We start from the raw sequence: 24,599 nt of genomic DNA on the forward strand, positions 1-24,599 counted from the left end.
AGGCTAAAACAAGATTCTTTAATTGTAAACAGAAACCCAATGAGAGCGTGAGAGACTTTGCATTAAATCTACAGGAGGCGCTGAAAGCACTTACATTAGCAGAACCTGTTTTTACCACAGGAGCAGATAAGCTATTGAAAGATCAATTTATTGAGGGACTCTTAACCCCTTCTCACAGGGGGCATTTAAGCATGCTGGCCTTTAAGGATCCCGAACTGACATTTGCTCAGTTAGGGTATGTGCACACGTTGCTTTTTTTTCCGCGCGGAAAAAAACGCACCCTCTGGCAGAGGGGAGAATTGTAAACAATGCTTTTTGAGAAACAACGCATCGAAAACGCATGCGTTTTTCATGCGTTTTTCATGCGTTTTTCATGCGTTTTTTTAGGTGCGTTTTTTAAGACTTGTCAGTGATAATAAAGTTGGTTGAACACAGACCTTTGGAAAAAAAAACCTGTGATGTCATTTCCTTCTCCACATTCTGTTTGGATAAATGGGAGGGTTTGGAATGGAAGGAGCACCATTTGAATTTTGGAAAAGTTGAAATAAACTTCGCGCACCAAGCCCCTTAGGTACCTATACGTCAGAAAACCCCCACAAGTGACCCCATTTTGGAATCTGCACCCATCAAGGATTTTATTCAGGAGTATATTAAGCATTTTGAATCCACAGCTACTTCACCCAAAATGTTGCTGTAGCAACAATATTCTCACTTTTAGGCCCGCTTCACATGTCAGTGAAAAACACTGACGTTTTTCACTGGCGTGTAAAACACGCACATGTCCCTCCGTGTGCCGTGAATCACGGTACACGTGGGTTGTCTAAGTGCAATCCGGGCTCCGTTCTCCGTGGCCCGTGATTGCACTTAGAGATTAACTCACCTGCACCCGCTCCCGCTCTCCATGGTGCTGATCGCTCCCGCGGTGCAGCATCCGGCCGGCGCTGACCCCCGCAGCAGCTACTTCCGGGTTGGCTGTGTCGTGCATCATGAATATGCGCGACAATAATGAGCCGGCACAGAAGGAACAGGGAGGACGGGCTGCAGAGGACATCGCTGGAGCCGGGTGAGTTAAAATGTTTTTTATTTTAAAAGCACGTTTTTTTCTGGCACGTGTTTCACGGATCACACCACTGCGTGGTCCGTGGGACATCAGTGATGCTAGAAAAAAATGGACATGTCTCCGTGCGGCAATCACGCACACGCGGGTACGCCGCATGGAGACACGTGCAGTGAAAAATCACTGACGTGTGAGCAGACCCATTCATTATAATGGGTCTGCGTATGTCAGTGATCCTGGTACGTTTAAAAAAAAGCACAAACGTCCCAGAATCACTGACGTGTGAAAGGGGCCTAAGGCTATGTGGCCATGATCCAGCGACACGGCGTCTAGTACACAGTGTCAGCCTTCCTGCAGCTGCCCATGCCCACGATTTGGGTTCAGGCTGCTGTGGAGCTCTATGCTACCTGCAGAGAACACTCGTCTCCGCAGCATAAATTGACATGCTGAGGCTCGGGAAGCCACGCTACCGGTCAGTTTATGCTGCGGAGAAAAGAAGCACAGTGGGCATGGGATCTCCAAAAATCCTTCCACTGTGCTTCTACTGCACAACGCAGCGTTATGGACGCAGGGAAAACACTCAGCGCCCATAACGCTGCAAACCCTGATTGTGGACACACAGCCTAAAAAGCGTCAATGGATGAAGGGATGTCAAATATATAGAACGTCCTACCCCCGCCTGCATATTCTAAGCTGGCACCTTTAGTACCTTTCATGTGGCACTAAAGGGTGCCTAGCTTAGTATTTATCCAATAAAAAAAAATGAAAAAAATGGCGTGGGGTCCCCCCTATTTTTGATAGCCAGTCAGGGTAAAGCAGACAGCTGTAGCCTGCAAACCACAGCTGGCAGCTTCATCTTGGCTGGTGATCAATTTGGAGGGCTCCCCATGTTTTTTTTTTTATTTATAAATAAAGAATAAAAAAAAAAATAACGTGGGGTCCCCCCAAATTAGATCACCAGCCAAGGTGAAGCTGACAGCTGGGGTCTGGTATTCTCAGGGTGGGAAGAGCCATGGTTATTGGACTCTTCCCAGCCTAAAAATAGCAGGTCGCAGCCGCCCCAGAAGTGGCGCATCCATTAGATGCGCCAATCCTGGCGCTTCGCCCCAACTCATCCCGCGCCCTGGTGCGTTGGCTAACGGGGTAATAAATGGGGTTGATACCAGATGTGTAATGTCACCTGGCATCAAGCCCAGCAATTAGTGATGTCACGGCGTCTATCAGACACCCGACATAACTAATTGACAGTAAACAAAAGCAAAAAAAGACAACAAAAAATGTTTTATTAGAAAAAACACTCCCCAAATCATTCCCTTGTTCTCCAATTTAATAAAAAAAAATGGGTCCGCAGAAATCCATATGGATGTCCCACGTCGCCTCTGGACCTTCTAGAATATGGGGGCACGTTCAGGAAACGTATCCCCCATTTTCTAGGAGGGCAGACCCTCCATTTGAGGAGAGTGGGTGCAAAAATCTGCACCCACTCTCCCCGGGTCACAGCTGCAGAGTGCGAGCAGCCAGCACAGCTCACACTGAACACTGTGCTGGCTGTCAGCTGCTCTGCTCATGTGACCGGCCAGCGTGCACTGTGAAGGAGGAGGGAGCCGCGGGGGATCAGCGCTGCGACCGGACAGGTATGTATGACACCGGGGGGGGAATAGGGGGTGAACGGGCAGGGCCTGGGGAACAGTTTTCTGTCGCATGTGTTATTGCACATGCGACAGAAATCATAGGAGCAGGGCGGCCGGTGCGCTACTGTGCGCGCGGCCATGTTGGATTTTCGGGAGGGGGGGGGGGGTCGGGGGTCGGGGCGGGCACTTTGGCGACACCGGGGGCTTTGCCAGGAAGTGAGGTCAACAGGAAGCCTCTTGACCTCACTTCCAGGTAAATGCCTGCGTTCTGGCGTGCCGACAAAGGCCGCGGACCGCAACAAAAAAGCAGGTCCATGCGGTGTAGCTGCGTTCTGACCCCACATCATTGATTTCAATGGGGGAGAGAACGCAGCCACAACGCACAAAAGAAGTGACATGCTGCTTTTCTTTCCGCACCGATTTTTGGCATCCAAAACGCTGCGGAAAGAAACGCAGCATGTGCACTGATTTTTCAGCTTTCCCATACACTTTGCTGGGAAAGCTGAACGCATGCAATTTGCCACTGAAACGCTGCGGTTCAAAACGCAGCGTTTCCGCGGTAAAAAACGCATCGTGTGCACACAGCCTTAAAGGAAAGTGCCATTCGTCTCCAGCAGGCAGAGGCGCCCCAGGATCTGGATTTGTCTCAAACTATTGCAGAGGCACCTCAGCAGCAGGGAGTGCCAGTGACCTCAGCCATGTCAGGGGCTATTGCTAAATCTCTTGATCCTAACACCAATGAGGCTCTCCATCAAAAGCTTGCTGCCCTGACAGACACCGTTGCTTCAATGGCTAAAATAATTCAGGAGTTGCGTGGATCCCAGACTACACCCAAGATCGAGTTGGCGACCAGCAAAGAGGATGTTCCATGAATGAGGCCCAGGAGGTACCCAGCGCAGAGAGGACGACCCAGCGACCGCTACCAGCCGGATGGACAGCCCATTTGCCGTCGTTGCAAGGAGCCAGGCCACTTTGCCCGGGAATGTGCTTTAAACAAGGATCCCCTGGGAAGGCGGGCCGCTTCGCAGGAATGAACTTTGAAGGTCCAACACCCTGGCATGACAAGTACGTAGGAGAGCGTCTCGTTATCCCTATCGTGCTGGACGGTATTCCCCTCAACGCCCTGCTGGACACCGGTTCCCAGATATCATCGATTCCGCATATCCTTTATAAGAGGTACTGGGCTGATACAGACATTGATAAAGGACCATCTAACGTTGCATTGAGTATATGGGCTAGTAATGGTGAGATAGTACCGCAAGTAGGTTTTAGGGAAATGACTGTCAAGATTGGTAGGGTAGAATTACAGAAGCAAGGTATTATTGTTGTTGATGTTGACCGGCGAGATCGTGAACCAACTGTATTGATAGGAATGAATGTAATAGAAAATTGTTTTTCCGAGGTCCTTACTGTCTTACAACAACTCGCCAAGACTGCCAGATGTGACCAGCAAAGAATTCTACAGAGAGAGATAAAAGCTTTGGTGTTAAAGCAACAGGTAGAAGTTGCAGGTGGAGAAATTGGCAGTGTGAGGGTAAGTGATCCAACCCCTATTGTAATTCCGCCTAAAACCGAAATGCTGGTATGGTGCAGAGCCGCAATAGGCATAAAAGGGCGAGATTATCAGGCTTTGGTAGAACCCGTATACACTGATAATAGGCCCACTATACTGACAGCCAGGGGAGTAGTCGAGGTACACCGGGGAAGGGTGCCAATACGTCTTTTAAATTGTGGAGAAGAAGAGGTCACTTTACCAAGGTATGCTACTATGGCAAAACTATATACCATTGACAACAATGCCATCACAGCCATTGAGCCCTTGGATCCGTCATGCCAGGCGGACGACAATCGTTCACATGGAGAATTGGAGGATTGGTGTCAATAGTTGTACGTAGGAACAGATTTAACACCTACCCATCAAAAACAAGGGGTGTACAGGCTAGTGAGAGAATATGAACAAGTCTTCAGTAAACACCCGCTAGATTTTGGGCAGATCAAAGGGGTAGAACACACAATTCCCACCGGTAACCACCCGCCAATAAAAGAGAGATATAGACCCGTACCGCCCGCTCACTACCAATGTGCAAAAGATATGCTGAGGGATATGAAACAAGCCGGGGTAATAAGAGACAGCTGTAGCCCCTGGGCGACCCCTCTAGTGATGGTTAAAAAGAAAGACGGAACCATGAGAATGTGCGTAGACTACCGGAAGATTAATCACATTACCCATAAAGACGCGTACCCCCTACCTAGAATAGAGGAATCATTAGCAGCAGTAAGATCTGCTAACTATTTTTCCACCTTAGACTTAACGAGTGGGTATTGGCAGGTCCCTGTGGCGGAGAGAGACAAGGAAAAAACAGCATTCACCACACCGATGGGTCTCTGTGGATTTAATTGTATGCCGTTCGGACTCTGCAATGCACCTGGTACCTTCCAGCGACTGATGGAGTGCTGTCTAGGACACAAGAATTTTGAAACCGTCCTCCTGTACCTAGATGACGTAATAGTCTACTCCAAGACTTATGAGCAACACCTACAAGACTTGGCAGAAGTATTTGAAGCCTTGTCCAAATATGGCATGAAGATCAAGCCATCCAAATGTCACCTTCTTAAGCCAAAGGTACAGTACCTGGGACACATTGTAAGTTCAGAAGGAGTAGCACCGGATCCCGAGAAAGTAACCGTGATAAGGGATTGGCCAAGACCCACCAGCGTGAAAGAGGTGAGGCAATTCCTGGGACTGGTAGGCTACTATCGCAGATTCATAAAAGGGTTCACAAAGTTAGCAGCACCCATACAAGACATCCTGGTAGGGCAGTCAAAGAAGCCCTCAGCCCGGAATCCTCCTTTCCAGTGGAGTGACGAGAGGGAAGAGTCCTTTGAGAAGCTAAAGAAGGCACTGACAGGAGAAGAGGTTCTAGCATACCCAGATTACCATCAACCCTTCATCCTCTACACAGATGCCAGTAATGTGGGACTAGGAGCAGTACTGTCACAAAAGCAGAGAGGCAAGGAGAAAGTCATCGCCTTTGCAAGTAGAAAGCTCCGGCCTACTGAAAGAAATCCGGAGAATTACAGCTCCTTCAAGTTAGAACTATTGGCAGTAGTCTGGGCTGTAACCGAGCGTTTCAAACACTATCTGGCAGCTGCAGAATTCACCATTTATACTGATAACAACCCGTTGACCCACCTGGATACAGCAAAATTAGGTGCGCTGGAACAACGATGGATAGCCAGGCTGTCTAATTACAACTTTGTGATCAAGTATAGAGCAGGCCGCAAGAATGGAAATGCAGATGCCTTATCCTGGATGCCACACTTGGAAAATGTGGAAGAGGAACCGGAGGAGCTTGAAGAAATTGAACTACCGGCCTTCCATAGTCCCAAGATAGGACAGTATCAGTCAGGTGCCTATCAGAAACAACAACAAGCGACTCTTAACCCATTAGCACACCACAGATGGGCTGACACGCAAGACAGCAATCCGGCTGTGAAGTTGGTAAAGGAACTGCTGACGGAACAAGGTGCATTTCCCAACCAGAATGCCCCGGAAGAGACACATCAACTCTGGAAAGAGAGAGGCAGAATGTTCTTGTATCAAGGGAAGCTCTGCAGAAGGTACACTAATCCAAAGACACATGAATTAGTCTGGCAAATAATAGTGCCTAAACAGGATGTAAAGATGGTCCTGGAAGCTTACCACAATGGTGCCGGTCATTTCGGATGGAAGAAACTAGAAATACTCTTGAGAGAAAGATTTTACTGGGTTGGTATGAGAAAATCAATTGAAGAATGGTGCAGAAACTGTGGCCCGTGCAACCTCAGAAGGAAAGATCAACGAAACCAAATAGCACCACTCCAGCCCATAGTCTCGAATCAACCACTTGAGCTTGTTGCCATAGACCATGTGAAATTGACACCAAGCCGGTCTGGCTATGTCTATGCCTTAACCATCGTGGACCATTACTCACGCTTCTTAGTGGTGGTACCCGTGAAAGATCTCACAGCAAAAACAGCAGCTAAGGCGTTCCAAACATACTTTTGCAGACCCCATGGTTACCCTGAGCAAGTACTTGCAGACCAAGGTACAGCCTTTGAATCAGAGATCTTCAGAGAGTTCTGCAATATGTATGGTTGCAAGAAGATCCGGACAACAGCATATCATCCTCAAACAAATGGCTTATGCTAAAAGATGAACCATATTGTAATTGACTTATTGAAGACCTTGCCGGAGTCAGAAAGAAATCAATGGCCAGAGAAATTGCCCGACTTGGTAGACCTATATAACAATGTCCCAGTAAGCTTTACAAATTGCACCCCAGCTTACCTTATGCGTGCAAGACCCGGTAGGCTACCAATTGATCTAGAAATGGGAATTCTGAAACCGGATGCAGAAGTGCAAGATTACAATTGGGATACCCTACGTCAACAGCAGTATCGCTAAGTACAAGAGTGTGTGGAAAAAAGTCTCCAGCAAGCTAGAGAAAGACAAGAACGAACTTATAATCAGCATGCTCTAGCAACCCCGTTAAAACCTGGTGACCAAGTACTAAAGAGAAATCATCGCACCAATAAACTGGATAATCAGTGGGAAACCATCCCGTACACAGTTTTACCAGCAAGAGTGAACAATCCTAAAATGTGCCTTATCAGCAAAAACGGAGGGCTAACATCAGTACTAGTGTCAAGAGACAATCTGAAACTATGTCCTGAAACCTTGAAAGAGCCAGAATTTATCCAACCGGAACCTGAAGTAATCCAACCCGTACAGGTTCAACCAGTTAAGGAAGAGGAAGAAAAAATTCATACAGTCTTAGGAGACTTTCCTAAAACCTGTCCCACGTACCATGGTGCAGTGGTAGTACCAATGATGCCTTTTTACCAAGTACCAGAACTAACACCAAAGTCCATACAACCAGAAGCCCCAAGACAAACAGATTCAGAAGTTGACCCTGTACCACAAGAAGTCCCAAGACAGGAAGAACAGATTCCTAGTTATAGTGATCCCGGTCACGGTGGACTTGCCAACCCCACAAACGTGGAATCATCCTTAGCAGAACCAGAAGCACCCGGTAGGTACACATCCACTCATACCATAACGCTAAGTACGCCTAGTACACTAACCTTACGTAGGTCCCAGCGTAATACTCAAGGTCAACTACCAGCAAAATATGCAGATTATCAAATGTGAATAAGTCGAAATGTGAATTGTGTATATGTTATGTGGTACATTTAACACAATTCAGAAAAATTTAGTTTAGTCATTAGTTATTAGTTTGCAACGTTTAAGCCCAGTACCTACAGAGACTTTCCTGTATGAACTACTTACATATTCTTGAACTTTTCTTCATTATTAACTATGGAGCATGCCACAGGACCGATTGTGGTAAAACTACTTGTAAATAGTTATCAGCCGGAGGCGATAGACTAAAACTCTGGAAAGACTGCTTTTTGATCTTTTCCGACTTTCTTTTAGACTTTCTTTTAGACTCTGTTGGAAAAATGGAACCGAGTTCCAAGACGCTAATTGCAGTGCCTTTTCTAGCGGATAGTTAGTTATTTCAATATCTTCAAGAATAGAACTGTATTAATGGACGCTGTTTGAAGTGACTTTTTCCAGAACTCTATTTTTGCCCTTTTAGTGGTTTTTGTAATTTTTTTTATTTTTACGACTCTGTAAATATTAATTGTTATATCATTTGTTTATTGTATCACAGTCCCGGAGTACTGTTATTCACTAAGGGGGAATGTGGCACCCCTAGGGGTATTAGCCACAGCAAAACCATCATTAGTTACTCAATACAAGCACTAGAGCAGACACCGCACTACCACCTCTGGCCAGAAGGGGGAGCTCAAGAGACTCCCCTAGAGATATTCTGATCTGAGGTAAAATTGACAGTTTAGTTTTTCTGTTGGAGCCGGGACGCTCAAAGGAGCAGTCACAGAGAAATTGCTCTGAGGTACTTAGGAGAGACTGACAATTTCCAGGCCCAAGCCATTGGTCTGAGGAAGAGGAGACAGAGAAGAGGAACATTTTAGGAACCGGGTAGCCATTAATCTCTACCCCTGAAAAGGCGCAAATACGGACACCGGATCCGTGGCTGCATTAGTTTCACACAATACAGCAACCAGGAGAAGTGAAGGCGATTCAAGCTTCACCAGGGTCAGACACAGCAACATCCAGTGAGTTCAGCGGTACTCCCAGAGGGGGTAAGCAGGGGAAAAGGACTCGAGTTGCCTGTTGAATTAGGACCCAGGAGGGACAGTTTGGGCTGGCAGCCAGTTCACAAACAGCAGCAGGGCCACACACAGACAGGGCAAAGAAGGAGGCCAAGGACCTGGCAGGGCAGAGTAACTTAGTCCTCCTTATACAGACTCCGGTGACAGGACTTGTTGTTATGCAGTTTTTTGTTGAAGTAAACCGGTTAAACGTCGCCTGTGCCTCAGTCTCTCATTTGGGCAGTAGCCACCTATCCAGGATTGGGACCATCGAAACTGAAAAAACCTATTGCTGATCAAGTAAGTGTCTGCGCCCCTAAAGTCTCCTCACAATACCATTATCTATAACCACCATTGACTTTTACCTCACCCGCCTGGGACCCACAGCCCTACCCGGAAAGGGCTTTCCACCTCAGCTGCCCCACATCATCATCCCCGGCCAGTTACTGGCAGCGGTGGCCATAAATAGCCACATTTATTCCGGGTGGCGTCACGAAAAACTCATAAACTTTTATTTATCCCCTGTAAATACCCCCCATTGCACTGTGCATCGCCTGAGACCACAGCCCGGGTCGAGCCACCCGTGACATCCCCTCAATAAATAGACCCCCGATCCGGTGCTGGGTACCCCGGTCTCCTGGGCGACACATGTGCATAACAGAAAGGAGCCGCCGCAGAAACACTTAACTGGATTGTGAGAAGACTCGTGTTGGAGTTTGGTGAGGAGGACCGTAATGCATGTGAGCAGCATCCTGTGCCGGAGACCATCATTCTTCAGTTGCTGGCTATACTGATTACCGTGAGAGGATCTTCAAGTCTCCATTTACAGTATAGGAGCTGGACACCACAGTACCCGCGTACGGTAGGCTGGGCCCAGGACTGCGTGCACCCAACACTTTGTTTTGGTACCAAAACACATCTGTTCTGCTTAGGCTGACAATAAAATATAAAGGTTAGGACCCTGCTTCACCTTATAGGTGCTCTGGAGAAAAAAATAATCAAGAAAAAGAGAACTCCGGCCCACTACCCCAAATAATGTGGCAAGGCAAAAAATTCTTTTCAATCAAATTCGTTTTTTATTGTACAATTATGAAAAAGTCCACATAAGAGACGTTTCGACCAATTTGGTCTTCATCAATCAGGACTTATCTTGAGAAAAAAGGAGAAGGTGAGTATGAGGTCAGAGATGCAGCACAGTGAGTTTCAGGAAGGATCTGTATTGAATATATCAGGAAATTCTATAACACCTTGCTAATATAATTCAATGACATCAAGTGTATATCCACAATAGATGAAAGTCACAATGCTTGGTCTGAATTAAATAAAGGAGAACCCTTTATAGGTATTACTGTGTCCCGTAAACCAGGAAATGAACTAATCACTATTAAGGTTGAGGCCTACTGTCGCCAAAATGTTTCCTTACACGTGCAGGACCTGATACATACCCATTGTGGGTTTTCCCTCTATAGTGCCATTGGTAGTCTGAATCAGACAACTATCCAGGTCTCTTAAGCCGTCTGCCATTAACCTCTTAACACCCGGTATCTATTCACCGCTGCAACAGTAGGTGGTTTTTCAATTGTCAATTACCCTGACACAATACAGACCACCTACCTTAATATCACTGATTAGTGACGCCTGTTCATTTTGGCGACAGTAGGCCTCAACTCTAATAGTGATCAGTTCATTTCCTGGTTTACGGGACACAGTAATACCTATAATTGGTTCTCCTTTATTTAATTCGGACCACGTATTGTGACTTTCATCTATTGTGGATATACACTTGATGTCATTGAATTATATAGGTAAGGGGTTATAGAATTTCCTGATATATTGAATACAGACCCTTCCTGAAACTCACTGTGCTGCATCTCTGACCTCATACTCACCATCTCCTTTTTTCTGAAGATAAGTCCTTATTGATGAAGACCAGAAACATCTCTTATGTGGTCTTTTTCATAATTGTACAATAAAGAACGAATTTGATTGAAAAGAATTTTTTGCCTTTCCACATGATTTGGGGTAGTGTGCCGGAGTTCTCTTTTTCTATATACACAATAAGACTTGCTGCAGTTTGTCAGTTACAGTTAAAATCTTAAAGGGACAATGCCACATATTTGCAATGACTGTTGCTTTAGAAGGTTTCCAGGACTATGTTGCTGAGCTGTGTGGTTTGCCTTTCCACTTTTACCATCTTCCTTATCTGTGAGGCTTCAGCAATTAAGGGTATTCAGGGGGGTTAATGGGTTTTGTTTATGTTTAGGTAGATAAGTTGTAAGTTCTTGTGCTGCACCACTGGTAGGGCGTGTTCACACACAGACACACACACACACAGACACACACACACACACAGACACACACACACACACAATTACTCCTGCTACTCAGAGGGAACACAATTACTCCTGCTACTCAGAGGGATTACCAGGTATTAGGCGTCTGTTTAGACAGTCCCTTGGTTAGGCAAAGGTTGGTGAGAAGGCGGTATAAATCACCATTATGGGAGGGGCAGCATAGGGGTGTAGGCTTTTGGCCTTGTGAATATATTGTTCTGTTCTTTTTGGTTTTTGCATGTTTTTTTTTGTTTTGGTAAAGTAAAACAATCATTTATCAACCAACTGCCTAGAGTCCTTTTCCTGGTGTGTGGTTTTGCTGTATACTGGGGAGCCCACCCTGTACACGACTTAAATTCTGATGCTTTAAAAAACTGACATCTCCAGTGAACCAGCTATAAGCTTAGCGCTGCTTTACCTGTGATTGCTGGTCCTGTAAGTGTTATCATGATCCGTCTGCTCCTGTGCCCCCGTGTCCTGTCTGTGTTCCATCCCCTGGTCATCCCTCCATTCCTCTGTCCCCTCTCCTACCTCCCCACTCAGTTGCTTCCTCTGGTACTGACCTCGGCCTGACCTCGACCCCGCTTCTGCTCTTTCCTCCGGTCCTCCTTCTGCCCGTACTGTGCTTGACCTGGCCTGCCTAACCATTCCTCGCACGCCCCGCTGCTCGGCTCCCCAGCTGTGCTGTGAGGCAGTGTATGAGCACACACTGTATCCACTTCCTGGTTCTTGTAGCTCCATGTAGTGTCTTCGGCTGCAGAGCTCTGGCTCCCCCTGGTGGCAGCTTGACACAGATGTCCAGCAGTGTCATCAGCTCAAAACTGCCAACAACTAGTAACACCCATCTACTTTTTGGAGAAATCTTTTGGTCTTCATGGATGAACAGCAGCCAAAAAAAACCTTTTCGAAATGGAAACAAAGCAAAGAAACTTAGCTATGCACAAAACATAGGAAGTGGGGTACAGGAAAATGGCAGCAGGGGCTCTGGACTGATGAGAGTCAAAATGTGAAATATTGGTTGTTGTAATAAAAGCAGTTTGCTCTCTGAAGAGCTGGAGAGTGGCACAATAATGTTTGCATGTAACAAAGAAAAATGATGGAGCGTCCTTGCAAGTTTGTGGCTGTGCTTAAGCAAATAGAGTTGGGTATGTAATGGGGATTAATGGTGTTCCCAATGCTGAGAAATACAGGCAGATACTTATCCAACATGTAATACAATCAGGGAGGCGTATAATTGGCTCCCAAATTAATCTGCAGCCGGACAACGACTCCAAACATACAGTCAATGTTATTAAAAGAATACTGCAAGTGACAATTTTGTTTCTAGAGAGCCCTGATCTCAACATCATTCAGTCTCTCTGCGATTACATGAAGAGACAGAAGGATTTGCACAAGCCTCATACATAGAAGATTTGTGGTTAGTTAGCCAAGATGTTTGTAATGTCTCGGTCAAATTCATTCAAAAACTGTGCAAGTGACAAGTGTACCTAGAGGAAATAATACTGTTTTGCAGGGAAAGGGCGGTCACACCAAATTTTGATACGATTTTGATTTCCCCTTACTTTGCATTTTGTTAATTACGGTAATAAAAAAATAACCAGTAACACATCTATTTTTTAAAGCATTCTTGCTTTTCACATTTTTTTTCCATACCTGCCTAAAACGTTTGCACTGTACTAAATATGTTCAAAGCAGCAGCTCACATAGACAATGAAGACCCCTGTTCAAGAACTGTATATTGGCCCCTCATATCCCATAGCTCATCATAAAACACCTAATAATTTCTTTCTAACAATAAAACAGTAATTGTGAAATATGAAGCTTAGTTTATGTACTTCTGTGGGATTAATTGATGATAGAAAACTACTTTAAAGACGACATTGGACCACATAACACATTGAGCTGCTGTGCCGCAGCACGGGCTACACAGGGGTGGGGAACCTTTTTACTGCCGGGGGCCATTTGGAATTTCCTACTAACCTTTGGGGGCCGCTTAACATTAGCAACTTGAAAAATAACCCTGCTATATTTGGTCAAACTATTAATTAACTCACCACTACTGTGGAGGCAGGAGCTGCTTCACTTTGGTGCGGCTGTGATGTTCAGTGATAGTGATCATCTTGTTTCTCACAGCTGCTTTTCCAGGTTTGTCTCGGTCTGAAGATGCTGGGGGCATATACTGTACATCACAGGAAGGGCTGGGGTGCATAAATTACAGGAGACACTGGGAGTACACATCACAGAAGGGGCTGGGCATATACATCACAGGAGGGGCTGGGGCATATACATCACAGGAGGGGCTGGGGCATATACATCACAGGAGGGGCTGGGGCATATACATCACAGGAGGGGCTTCGGCATATACATCACAGGAGGGGCTTCGGCATATACATCACAGGAGGGGCTTCGGCATATACATCACAGGAGGGGCTGGGGCATATACATCACTAGATGGGACAAGGACAGCACTAGGTGGCAGCACGGACTGCACTAGGTGGCAGCACGGACTGCACTAGGTGGCAGCACGGACTGCACTAGGTGGCAGCACGGACTGCACTAGGTGGCAGCACGGACTGCACTAGGTGGCAGCACGGACTGCACTAGAGGTAGCATGGACTGCACTAGGTGGCAGCACGGACTGCACTAGGTGGCAGCACGGACTGCACTAGGTGGCAGCAAGGACTGCACTAGGTGGCAGCAAGGACTGCACTAGGAGGCAGCACGGACTGCACTAGGAGGCAGCACGGGCTGCACTAGGAGGCAGCACGGACTGCACTAGGAGGCATCACTAGGGATACACAGACAGGACTGGGGAAGCATAGACATCACCAAAAGGGCACGGACTGGGGGGCATAGACAGCAGTGGGAGGTTACAGACAGCAGTGGCGAGTACAGAGCACTGGGGGGTACACAGTACTGAGGGGTGGCATACAACACTGGGGAGCACAGACAGCATAAAGGGGGCACAGACAGCACTGACTGTGGCATGGACAGCACTGGTGGCAGCATGGACAGCATTAGATGGTGCAGACAGCACTGGGGGAGCATAGACATCACCCAGGGGGTGCAGACAGCACTAGGGGGGCATGGAAAGCAGTGGGGGGGGTTATACAGCGCTGAGGGGGTACACAGTGCTGGGGGGTACACACTGTACTAGGGGGTACACACTGTACCAGGGGGTACACACTTTACTAGGGGGTTCACAGCACTGGGGTGTATACAGCATTGGGGGGTACACACTGTACTAGCAGGTACACGGCACTGCGGGGTACACAGCACTGCGGGGTACACTGTACTGGGGGGGTACACAACACTGTACTAGGGTGGAGACACTGTACTAGGGTGGAGACACTGTACTAGGGGGTACACAGCACTGGGGTGTATACAGCATTAGGGGGTACACACAGCATTAGGGGGTACACACTGTACTAGTAGGTACACAGCACTGGGGGATATACACAGCACTGGGGGGTACACACTGTACTAGGGGGTACACACAGCACGAGGGGGTACACAGCACTGAGCAAGGGGGGGCAGCGATGAGTTGAGCACTCACAGTACTGGGGTGGGGGAGGAGTCACAGAGCACAGCACAGGTCCGGAAGGCTGGTAAATCTGCTGCAGCTCTTCTGTGACTTATCGCAGCGTGCTGCTTACCTCGCCCACCAGAGCATACTAGCACAGGCCGGGGTTATGCCTAGAATGTATGGGCTGCAGTTATGTCCTGGAAGTCAGGATCTGGATAGAGCCCGTACATTCTAGCATCTACCCTCAGGGCATCAGGCAGTGGGATTTAAAGGGCCAGCAGCCGGGAAAAGAGCTGCTGCTGCCAGAGCACAGCAGTCACCGGGAATGTGCCCGGGGGCCGCATAAAAAGTTGTCACGGGCCGCATACAGCCCGCGGGCCGGACGTTCCCCACCCCTGGGCTACAACACTTGCCCCCTTTATTTGAAGGTTATGGCTTAATTTGACTTTTTATAATATCTACTATTACAATACAGAAGCAAGGTGACAGGAATCTATTTTTTATTCAATTTTATTTAAATTTATGCAGCTCAATCTAATGTTGAATAAATTAATATTTATATTAATTAGAATATTGATTCACTATTCTGAGTGCTTTGGTGCATCTATAACAGTGGCAGCTCCAGTCAGGCCATGAAAAGACTCAGTTGCACCTCCACCAAACTATGTAGACGGCAGTGGTACTTGCAGTCTGAGTGCGTTTTTCTGCTGTGGATGCTGGCATCTTCTGGCATCACCAGTCATATCTCATCCAAGAGTTTACAAGCTATAACATGCAAAATAAAGAGGCACACGGCACCGAGGACCAGTAGGAATCATTTATGATTAAGGACGATGAGGGTGACTACTCCTGGGATAATGGTACTGTCTGCTAGATTAGAGACATTTGAGGGTACGTATTAGAAATTATTGTTTAGATAAATATTTATTTAACACCAACACATTCCACAGAACAATACAGAGAATTTCATCACTCACATTGGTCCTCACAATCAAAATTACATCAGTATGTCTGTGACTATTATAAAACAACTTGTTTATGTTCTGATATTATAGAAATTTTGGACACAATTTAACTACTTTTATATTTGGATCAGTGAAGCTTATTCTTCACTATTACAATATTAGTTTGGAGGAAGTGCGCATCACCAAAATACACTGCAAAGTAAATAATCATAGCATTATGAAAGAGAAAAAGAAACTATGCTTGGACAAGCTCATCCCAAAAATGTAATATTTATATTCTGTAATGCAAAAAAAACAAAAAAAGCACCAGCTACAGACAAATTAAAGCATGCATAAAACCATTGCGCCACAAAAAGAACCGTCTAAGCTCAAATTATGACTAAAGACTCCATCACAGGAGATATCAGTAAATATATAACTGTTAGGCAAACATGTGAGCAATAGATGCAAAAAATTACAAGAAAAAAAATATATATTTCATTTTTTTCCCTGTGAGGGACAAAGAAATCACACGTTTCGCTGAAATTCAGCTTCCTCAGGGAGTCTCAATTTAACTATTTCTATATTTGGATCAGTGAAGCCTGTAATTATTCTTTCCTACATTACCACTTTTTTCCTATCTTAGGAGCTGAATTCTCTGCGCACACAATGTGGAAGGTTGTTTGGCTACGATTGGATCAGCATTCCTCTTGTCTACACTCAGGTACCTTCACTATTACATTTCTGTTACATCAGTCTTTAAACGGATTGTCCAGTAAAATCAAGTCCTCGCCTATACTATTGACAGGTGATAACTTAAAGATCGGTGGAAGTCCGACTACTGGGACCAGCGCTAAGCAGCTGAATGGATACCTTATAGAGACAATTTGAATATTTCTTAGAGGGGCGTGGCAGCTATAAGTCCCCTTACTTGGCAGCCAGACTGGCTTGCAAAGTCTCATTAAGGAGAATAGTGTTCCCCCGTGGTCCCCACATAGCTTTCTCATGAGCCAGATCAGACACCCCCATACTTTGCACTGACGAGGGGCAAGCAACCCGAAACACCGTGTCTGCAAATTGGGATTCTGATCTGGCTTATATATCCTGAGTCATATTGCAAAGGATTGTTTAAAATCCACTTGTGACTTTTAGGATCGCTACTTCCAATAGGTGGCGCTGTGCTAGAGTTTGTCTCCTTTACTGGAGAGATAATTTGAATATTTCTTATAGCTGCCACGCCCCTATAAGTCCCCTTACTTGGCAGCCAGACTGGCTTGCAAAGTCTCCTTAAGGAGAATAGTGTTCCCCCGTGGTCCCCACATAGCTTTCTCATGAGCCAGATCAGACACCCCCATACTTTGCACTGACGAGGGGCAAGCACCCCGAAACACCGTGTCTGCAAATTGGGATTCTGATCTGGCTTATATATCCTGAGTCATATTGCAAAGGATTGTTAAAAATCCACTTGTGACTTTTAGGATCGCTACTTCCAATAGGTGGCGCTGTGCTAGAGTTTGTTTCCTTTACTGGAGAGACAATTTGAACTGTCCATTTTCAAAATTCAGTGACAGGTTGGATGTCTGATCTTTGCTCCATACATTCTCTATGGGGCTGTTGGAAAAACTCCAGTACAGTGTTCAGTAGCCCTATAAAGAATGAATACAGCAAAGGTCAAGTATGGACAAAAGTTAGGGATGGATAAAAGCCCAGCGGTCAGACCCACTCAAATAAGTTATCACCAACTTAAAGATACATGATACAGTAACTTTTTTCACTGTATGACCTCTTTAATTCTGCAAATTTCATCTATTTTTCCAGTTGTAGTATTGCACTGTTTCTTGATGTATGCAGCCCCCATTTTTAATCCAATAACTACCATTTTAAAGGAAATTTATTTTCTGCTACCCAATGTAAGAGCAGCATGATGTAGAGGCAGAGACCCTGATTCCAGTGATATTTATGACTGAGCTCTATCACTCACGTGGGAATGGACAAACCAGGAGAGAGGTGAACCCTGCAAGCCACAGGTACTTATTTAGACTAGGAGGAGCCCTACATCTGACCCTGATTTGCACCTGCTTGACAGCGGAGGCTGACACCCTAAAATTACACAATGACGCCCCTACTCAATGTCGACTGACCCTAATGTGTCCTCAACTATAAACAAAGTGTAACACAAAACAACAATAACGATAATGATAAAGGAAGTGCACACAAAGAGAAGGCGAGAGACAGCTAAAAATGTGTTCACACAGTCATACAGATAAAATGAAGGAAAAGAGAAGAAACCCAAAAGACTATGGAATACATGGAAACCTCCCCAAATCAAAAGAAATTGAGTAGGGAAAAACCTGAGAAGGGAATCACACAAACAAACAGCAGGGAAAAGCAAAAGCAATAACTCATCAGGAATACTTATTTGAGGAGGTGGGAATCCAGACAACCATCCATTTAGGAATATAGCCAGCAGGGAAGACTGGTGAAAGGTGAGTATAAATAGCCCCAACAAGCATATGAAAATGAGAACACCTGACTAAATGCAAACCAAAGGAGAAAAAAAATAGAGAAAAGAACCATCAGCAGTGGGACAGAAACCGACCAAGTTGTGGCTCAGCAGGAAAGGGAAGTGACCACACAGCAAAAGGTCACCAGATCAAGTCCCGAGGCATGACAGATGTGTCACTTACTGGGTTGTCTGCTGCAGTTTTGATAAACATTATATCTGCTGCAGATCTTCTAGGTCTCTGAATGCTGAACTCTGCGTAACCTGCCCATACCACTGATTGACAGTGTGACGCCCTGACACAACAGGTAGTCACAGAAAGAGGTAATCCTCCTTGGTACCACCTGATCCCAAGTGGTGTAGTGAGGCAGCCGCACCCTCCCCCCAGTGTAGCAACTGAAAAGAACAGGAGGGGAGGAGTTGAGGGTCAGTCGGAGAAGGGAGTGAGAGGAGAGCAGACAGGGGTTGTAGCTCCTGGGCTGCTGGGAAAGTGAAGAAAGGTGAAAGCCGAGTTCTAGGAGCTGAAGTGGAGAGTAGGCTCAGGGGAACCCGTGGTGGACCGGGGCAGGGTAGTGGCCCGCCGATAGAGTGTACGGGAATCCGGACTTGTGCAGAGAAAGGACTTCCTCCGTCCGAAACCAAGGAAGAAAAGGTGACTGTCAGCTGGAGTGCAGGAGAGAGAGGACCCTGCTTCTTGTACCGGGTGTGGGATCCGAACACCCCCGCACCAAAGGCCTACGGACACTGGCAATTTCTGGTTAAGTACTGGTCTCTGAGTATTTTTTCCATCTGTGTTTACTGACCCTCCACATCAATACAGCCTCATCCAGCACCACAACTACCAACTGCAAGTGCTCTACTTCCTGCCTCCTAAAGACTGCTCCCTGCAACCTCTCACATTACCCTGGGCCCCGGGACTACATCTCTCCTACCTGTGGAGGGGATACCACCTTGCTGCCCAGATCCATCAGCCCCGGGTATCCCATATACCGTCAGCGGCGGTGCCATCTATCATCACCGCGTCCAACGGGTGGCGTCACGGACATTCTACAACCAATCCCGTATAAATACGTCCCCCTTTTATTCGGAGTGTCCACGCGACCCCTGGGTCCGGAGAAGCCCTCGAGCCGCACCATAGATACGGATCCGAGCAGCACCGGCTGCTGGCACGGGGGCGGCACAACAGCTTTCCGAGTACACTGTGTATAGGTAGAAATCTTCCAATCAGTGGTTGGGGCAGAGTTATACAGAGCTCATGAATATGGAGGACTTCATGACAGCAGGTTTACTAGTCCTCTAGTGATAATCTCGAGCTGCTAAAAGTGATTTTAGCAGAACTACACCATGCAGCCTAGTAAGAGACACATAACTGGAATCAGGGTCTCTGTGACTACATTATGATGCTCTCAGATTATATGACAGATACCCTTTCATTTTCCTACATATTCATTTAATGTTAATTTTTTCTCTCTTCTCCTCAGGTGGTCACAGTGGCTGTATACAGTTTTTTTCTGGCTTGCCTCATTGGCCGTCAGTTCCTGGATCCACAGAGGGGCTACCCTGGCCATGACCTAGACCTCTATGTCCCAGTGTTTACCCTTTTACAATTCTTTTTCTATGCTGGATGGTTAAAGGTAAGTCTTTTGCACTCTGCACTGTATGCAACAAACAAAAAATTACCTTAATGCATTTCACTTTTATTAATGTATTACATGACTATAATCAGCCTTGTATATCCTCCAGGTGGCTGAGCAGTTAATAAATCCTTTTGGACAAGATGATGATGACTTTGAGACCAACTGGTTAATTGATAGAAATTTCCAGGTAAAAATGGAACAATAGCTAAGATGAGTCTATTGTAAAAAATCAATGGACCGAAAACATAAAATGTACTCTGAGCACTCACACATATTTACATACAATGCATAGGAACACTGCGTTAAAGGTAAATGTCAGTAGGATCAACCCTCCAAAGCTGTCTATGAAGGCATGTAGGTCATAGAAAGCTGAATAAAAATATACCTTGATGGATATCTGTGATCTGTTATTTTATTCCAGAGAAATCCCCCTTTTTCTTAATATGTAAATTAGTCGTTAAGATCTATTGGCCGCACAGAGAATCTGCCTCCAGAGATTAATTTACCTGAAAAGGGGAGCTACCAGTGTGAGACATGTAGATCAAGAGAGAAGACTGTCAGTCACTACATGTCTCACACTAGTAATGTTACAATAAGCTCTGGAGGCAGATTCTCAGGGAGATCTACAGTATGTCCGACCCATAGATCGTAACAATTAATTAACATATTAAGAAGAACGTGGATTTCTCTGTAATAAGACATCAGATTGCAGATCACAAGGTATTAGTTTTTCAGCTTCCTATGACCTACATGCCCATATAAACGGCTTAAGAGGGTTGATCCTCCTGACAGATTCCCTTTAAAGTTTTATACAAAATAGTATTCAATAAGTAGATGAGGCAAACGTGTTGTACCCTATGGCAAAGGAAGGATATCTTTTCAATTTTTGTTAGAAATGCAAAGAGTATATACCCTGTAACCTATCAGATTTTATAGTAGACCCATAATTTACTAATCCAGTCATGACAATATCTTGATAATACAATGCTCTCCCCAATCAGGTGTCTCTTCTAGCAGTTGATGAAATGCACCAAAATGTTCCTCCACTGGAAAAAGATATATATTGGAATGATTCAGATGCTCAGCCTCCGTACACTGCGTCTACAGTGGAAACTCGAAGGCCATCATTCATGGGTTCTGCTTTCGATATAAGGTATATAGCTCCACAAGATATAGGATATAGCTCCACAAGAATTAAAAACGTAAATTTAGTTAACTCCTTTGCCCTGAAACCTGTTTTCACCTTCCTGACCAGGCCAATTTGTTTCAATTGTGATCAGTGTCACTTTATTACCTAATAACTAATGATCCCGGAATTGATCGAGGATATCTGGCCGGATGCTGGTCCCCATATAAGTCTATGGGGACCAGAATTCGACACTTTAAAATGGTGGTAGAAAGGATAGGGAAATTAGAGCAGGCGTGTTATACTTACCGAGTCTCCATGTGGCTCTAACGCTACTTCTGGAGCTGCTCATTATCTTCCATACAAATTCACTGCTTTTCCCAATTTCTTACGTGCGGTCTTCCCAATTTTGATACCCAGCCATGATAATACCCGACAGCTGGGACCTGGTATACTCAGGTTTGGAAGGCCCATGATTATTGGACCCCCCAGCCTAAAAATAGCAGCCTGCAGCCGTCCAGTATTGTTGCATCTGTCGCGGGCGGAGGAGGGAACGCCACGCTCTCCCACTGCTCGGGTCCGGCCGCCGCTGCTGCTGCGGCTTGCTGCTGCTCGGTGGCTCGAGCGATGGGCCGGATCCCGGGGACTTGAGCGGCGCTCCTCGCCCGTGAGTGAAAGGTGATTGGTTTTTGGGATTGTTTATTGTCCGTGACGCCACCCACGGTTGTGGTGATTTTTGATAGCACCACCGCTGCTCTGTATGGGGATCCCGGGAGCGGTGACAGGGAGCAGCAAAGTTGTTAGTTCTTCCCTCTGTGGGTAGGGGATGGTTGTCCCGGGGCCCTGGGATGAGGTGGAGGATTTTGGGATGGCAGGGCCGGTGCAGGGCTTGGGGAGGTGCAGGGTCGTAGGGGGGGCAGCGCTGTGCCTCACGGCACGGTGGTACTCACTCAGCCTGAGACGATGACACAGTTCTCGGTAAAACACACGGCTGGAAAGACGGTTCCCACGGACGGCTGCTGTTGCTTTTCCCCGGTAGTTAACGGTGACTGTCTCTTTTCCTGCACCTAAGTTCACTGTTGGTAGCGATGGATTCCCACCGGTAACCCGCTCCCCGACTTGGATATGGGTCGGAGGAGCCCCTCTTTGCCCGCAGGCGCTGGCCCTGAGAAACTGGTGCCTTGGCGGTGGCGGTGTCTCTCTCATATGGTTGGACTGTTGCCTTCAATCGGGACTTAGTTGTTTGGAGACCCAGGAGGTCCCCTTCACTGACGGATTTGGCAAATTCACGGCGACTCCTAGCCTTGCCGGGATCCGAAAGGCCCCTGCCAATGGTGCTGGCTTCTCCTTGTGTACCGGTCCGGTACCGCCGGGCCACCACCCGTCCGCGGTCCTTACGGCAACTCCGATCAGCCTCCACTGCAGACGGTCACCGCCGTCTGCTAACCTTGCTGTCTCGGTCCGGGGCACACACCCGGACCAACATCAGGCTTTTAGCTGTCACTTTTCCTTCTTTTTCCACTTTCACCTCACAACTACTCTCTCTCCTCTCCAAAACTAAACTGCCTGGTTTTTCCGCCTCCAGGACTGTGAACTCCTTGGTAGGTGGAGACCAACCGCCTGGCTCCACCCTCTGGTGTGGACATCAGCCCCTGGAGGAAGGCAACAAGGATTTCAGGTCTAGCTCTACCTAACCGGGGTGTAGGGTGTGGTGATGTCATTACCTGTGACCCCTGGCTTGCCCAGGGCGTCACATTCCCCCTTAGCAAAATGCCGACCGTCCGCGGGCTGCCCGTCCAACACCGGTTTTATTTTTCTGAAAAAGATAAAACATAATACAAATAAAATAACATCATCCCACAACGGGAGGCACTTTGTTTCAACGTTTCGGTAACGGTTTTAACGGTTACGGCTTCCGCTCTCTCCCACCCAAGCAACCTGGCCTTGATGCTGCCCCTAAGAAACAAGCAGCACCCCTTGACCCCAGTCCAGCACCAAGTTACCCGAGCGGGATCTGTCCTTCCCCTCCAGAGGGTAGCCACCTGCTCCACTGCGGGCCCTCCCTCCAACCTGCCTCTCCGGAGGCGGTAACGGAAGCTGCAACAAAACATTTTTATTTACAACCCACTAACGTTTGTGGTTGCCCTGCAAGTTCTCGGGCCTGTTCATAGAAGTTTCTATGTAAAACTGTGGATGGTCCCTACGGGGACAACAATGCCGGCAACGGCCGGTTCCAAATCACGGTTGTAGACAATCAGATGAGACTTCGGTGATCATTTTCATTTTTCTCATAACTTTCAGAACTTTCAAAACTTTAACTTGTACACACAGGTGGTCCCAACGGGGATGGTGCAACGGTGTTCCGCTGCCCTTATTCAGAGTCCTCGACATCACCTGAGGGAGGGGGCGCGGCGCTCACACGGGCTTCCTGGCTGCCCCTTAACTTTGCATCCAGCGCAAACCACCCCCTCTCCCTACAGTGCCGGGTGTACTGAACCAAGTCACCCGGCATCAGGTTACGACCGGGGTGCTCTTCTGGCAGGTGAGCATTCACATCCCGCCGGGCTATAAACACTTCGGCCTCCAGGACCGGTTCATAGATGAATCCATAGCCCCGGCGGACATCAAACCGCCTCACCTGCCCCTCATACAGCGGGCTCCGGACACGGAAGGTCGCTTGTCTCAGGCTCTCCTTCTCCCGGATCGTACGGGCCACCATCTCCACCTTCCTTCTTTCCCTCTCCTCGATTTCCAGGCCCAACGGTACCTGCTCCCTGTCCCAGTATGGCGCTGCTGCGAGCTCCGGTGCACGGGTCGGGCCCCGCGAGACCTCTCGGACACTGAGCACTACTGTTGATCTGGGCGGCAGGTCCCGCGGTGATTTGGCCTTGGACGCCGCCTTACAGCGGCAACCCGGCGCAACCTCAGCCGAGGTGTGGGGGATGGGCACAGGGGCTTTCCTCTGCTGGGCCTTCGGCACAGAGCGGGCTGTCGGCTCCGGCTCGGGGAACTTCTCGGAGGACGCCTCCGGTGCGGGCTTCGGGACTTTCCACGGCAACACCTCCGGTCGGCTACAGGCTCCGGCTACAGGTCGGTCCACCTGGGCGGGCATGCTGGGTATCGCTACCGGTTGCGGTGGTAGCGGGCCTAGTAGCGGGGTCACGGCTTCCGGGACGGGTGGCGAGGGAGGCAGCAGGGTAAGAGGGTTTAGACCGGGTCCCGCAGCCGCGATGACCGGCCCTTCCAGGGCATCGGGGCGTGGGTCACTCACCCTCCCTTCCTCAGCTTCCTCCTCGCATCTCCGCACGGCCGCTATAACCTCGGCCATGTCGGTCTCCCACTCCTCCATGAGGAGCTGCATCTTGACCTGCAGCCTCTGGTAGAGCTGCGCGGTCCGGATCTCCACCCACGCCGCGGTTCCAGGCGCGGGGGCTACGGTGCTTCGGGACGGCATCCACATGTTGCTGGCGGCCTCTCCCAGGAACAAGATAGCTGCAGAGTCCTGGCGTCCCTGCTTTTATAGCCGCGGCTACATGCGACCAGTCGCCATTTCGTCCCCCTTAGCCTCTTTCCGGCCCCTCCTCTATCGGGGCGGGGTTTTGGCCTTCGCGCCTCCACTA

The 24,599-nt window shown here is 47.6% G+C and overlaps 1 protein-coding gene across 1 annotated transcript in view; it reads left to right on the plus strand.

Annotated features, from left to right (window-relative positions):
- Positions 1–24,599, plus strand: part of LOC142254232 (bestrophin-4-like) — a 69,677-nt gene that overhangs the window by 38,677 nt on the left and 6,401 nt on the right. Inside the window, exons 6-9 of the mRNA XM_075325233.1 lie at positions 16,360–16,437; positions 19,698–19,850; positions 19,960–20,040; positions 20,855–21,006. Of these exons, the coding sequence (XP_075181348.1) occupies positions 16,360–16,437; positions 19,698–19,850; positions 19,960–20,040; positions 20,855–21,006 (464 nt within the window). The remainder of the gene's footprint in view (positions 1–16,359; positions 16,438–19,697; positions 19,851–19,959; positions 20,041–20,854; positions 21,007–24,599) is intronic.

The sequence above is a fragment of the Anomaloglossus baeobatrachus genome, chromosome 10, assembly GCF_048569485.1.
Source record: "Anomaloglossus baeobatrachus isolate aAnoBae1 chromosome 10, aAnoBae1.hap1, whole genome shotgun sequence".
Lineage (NCBI taxonomy): Eukaryota > Metazoa > Chordata > Amphibia > Anura > Aromobatidae > Anomaloglossus > Anomaloglossus baeobatrachus.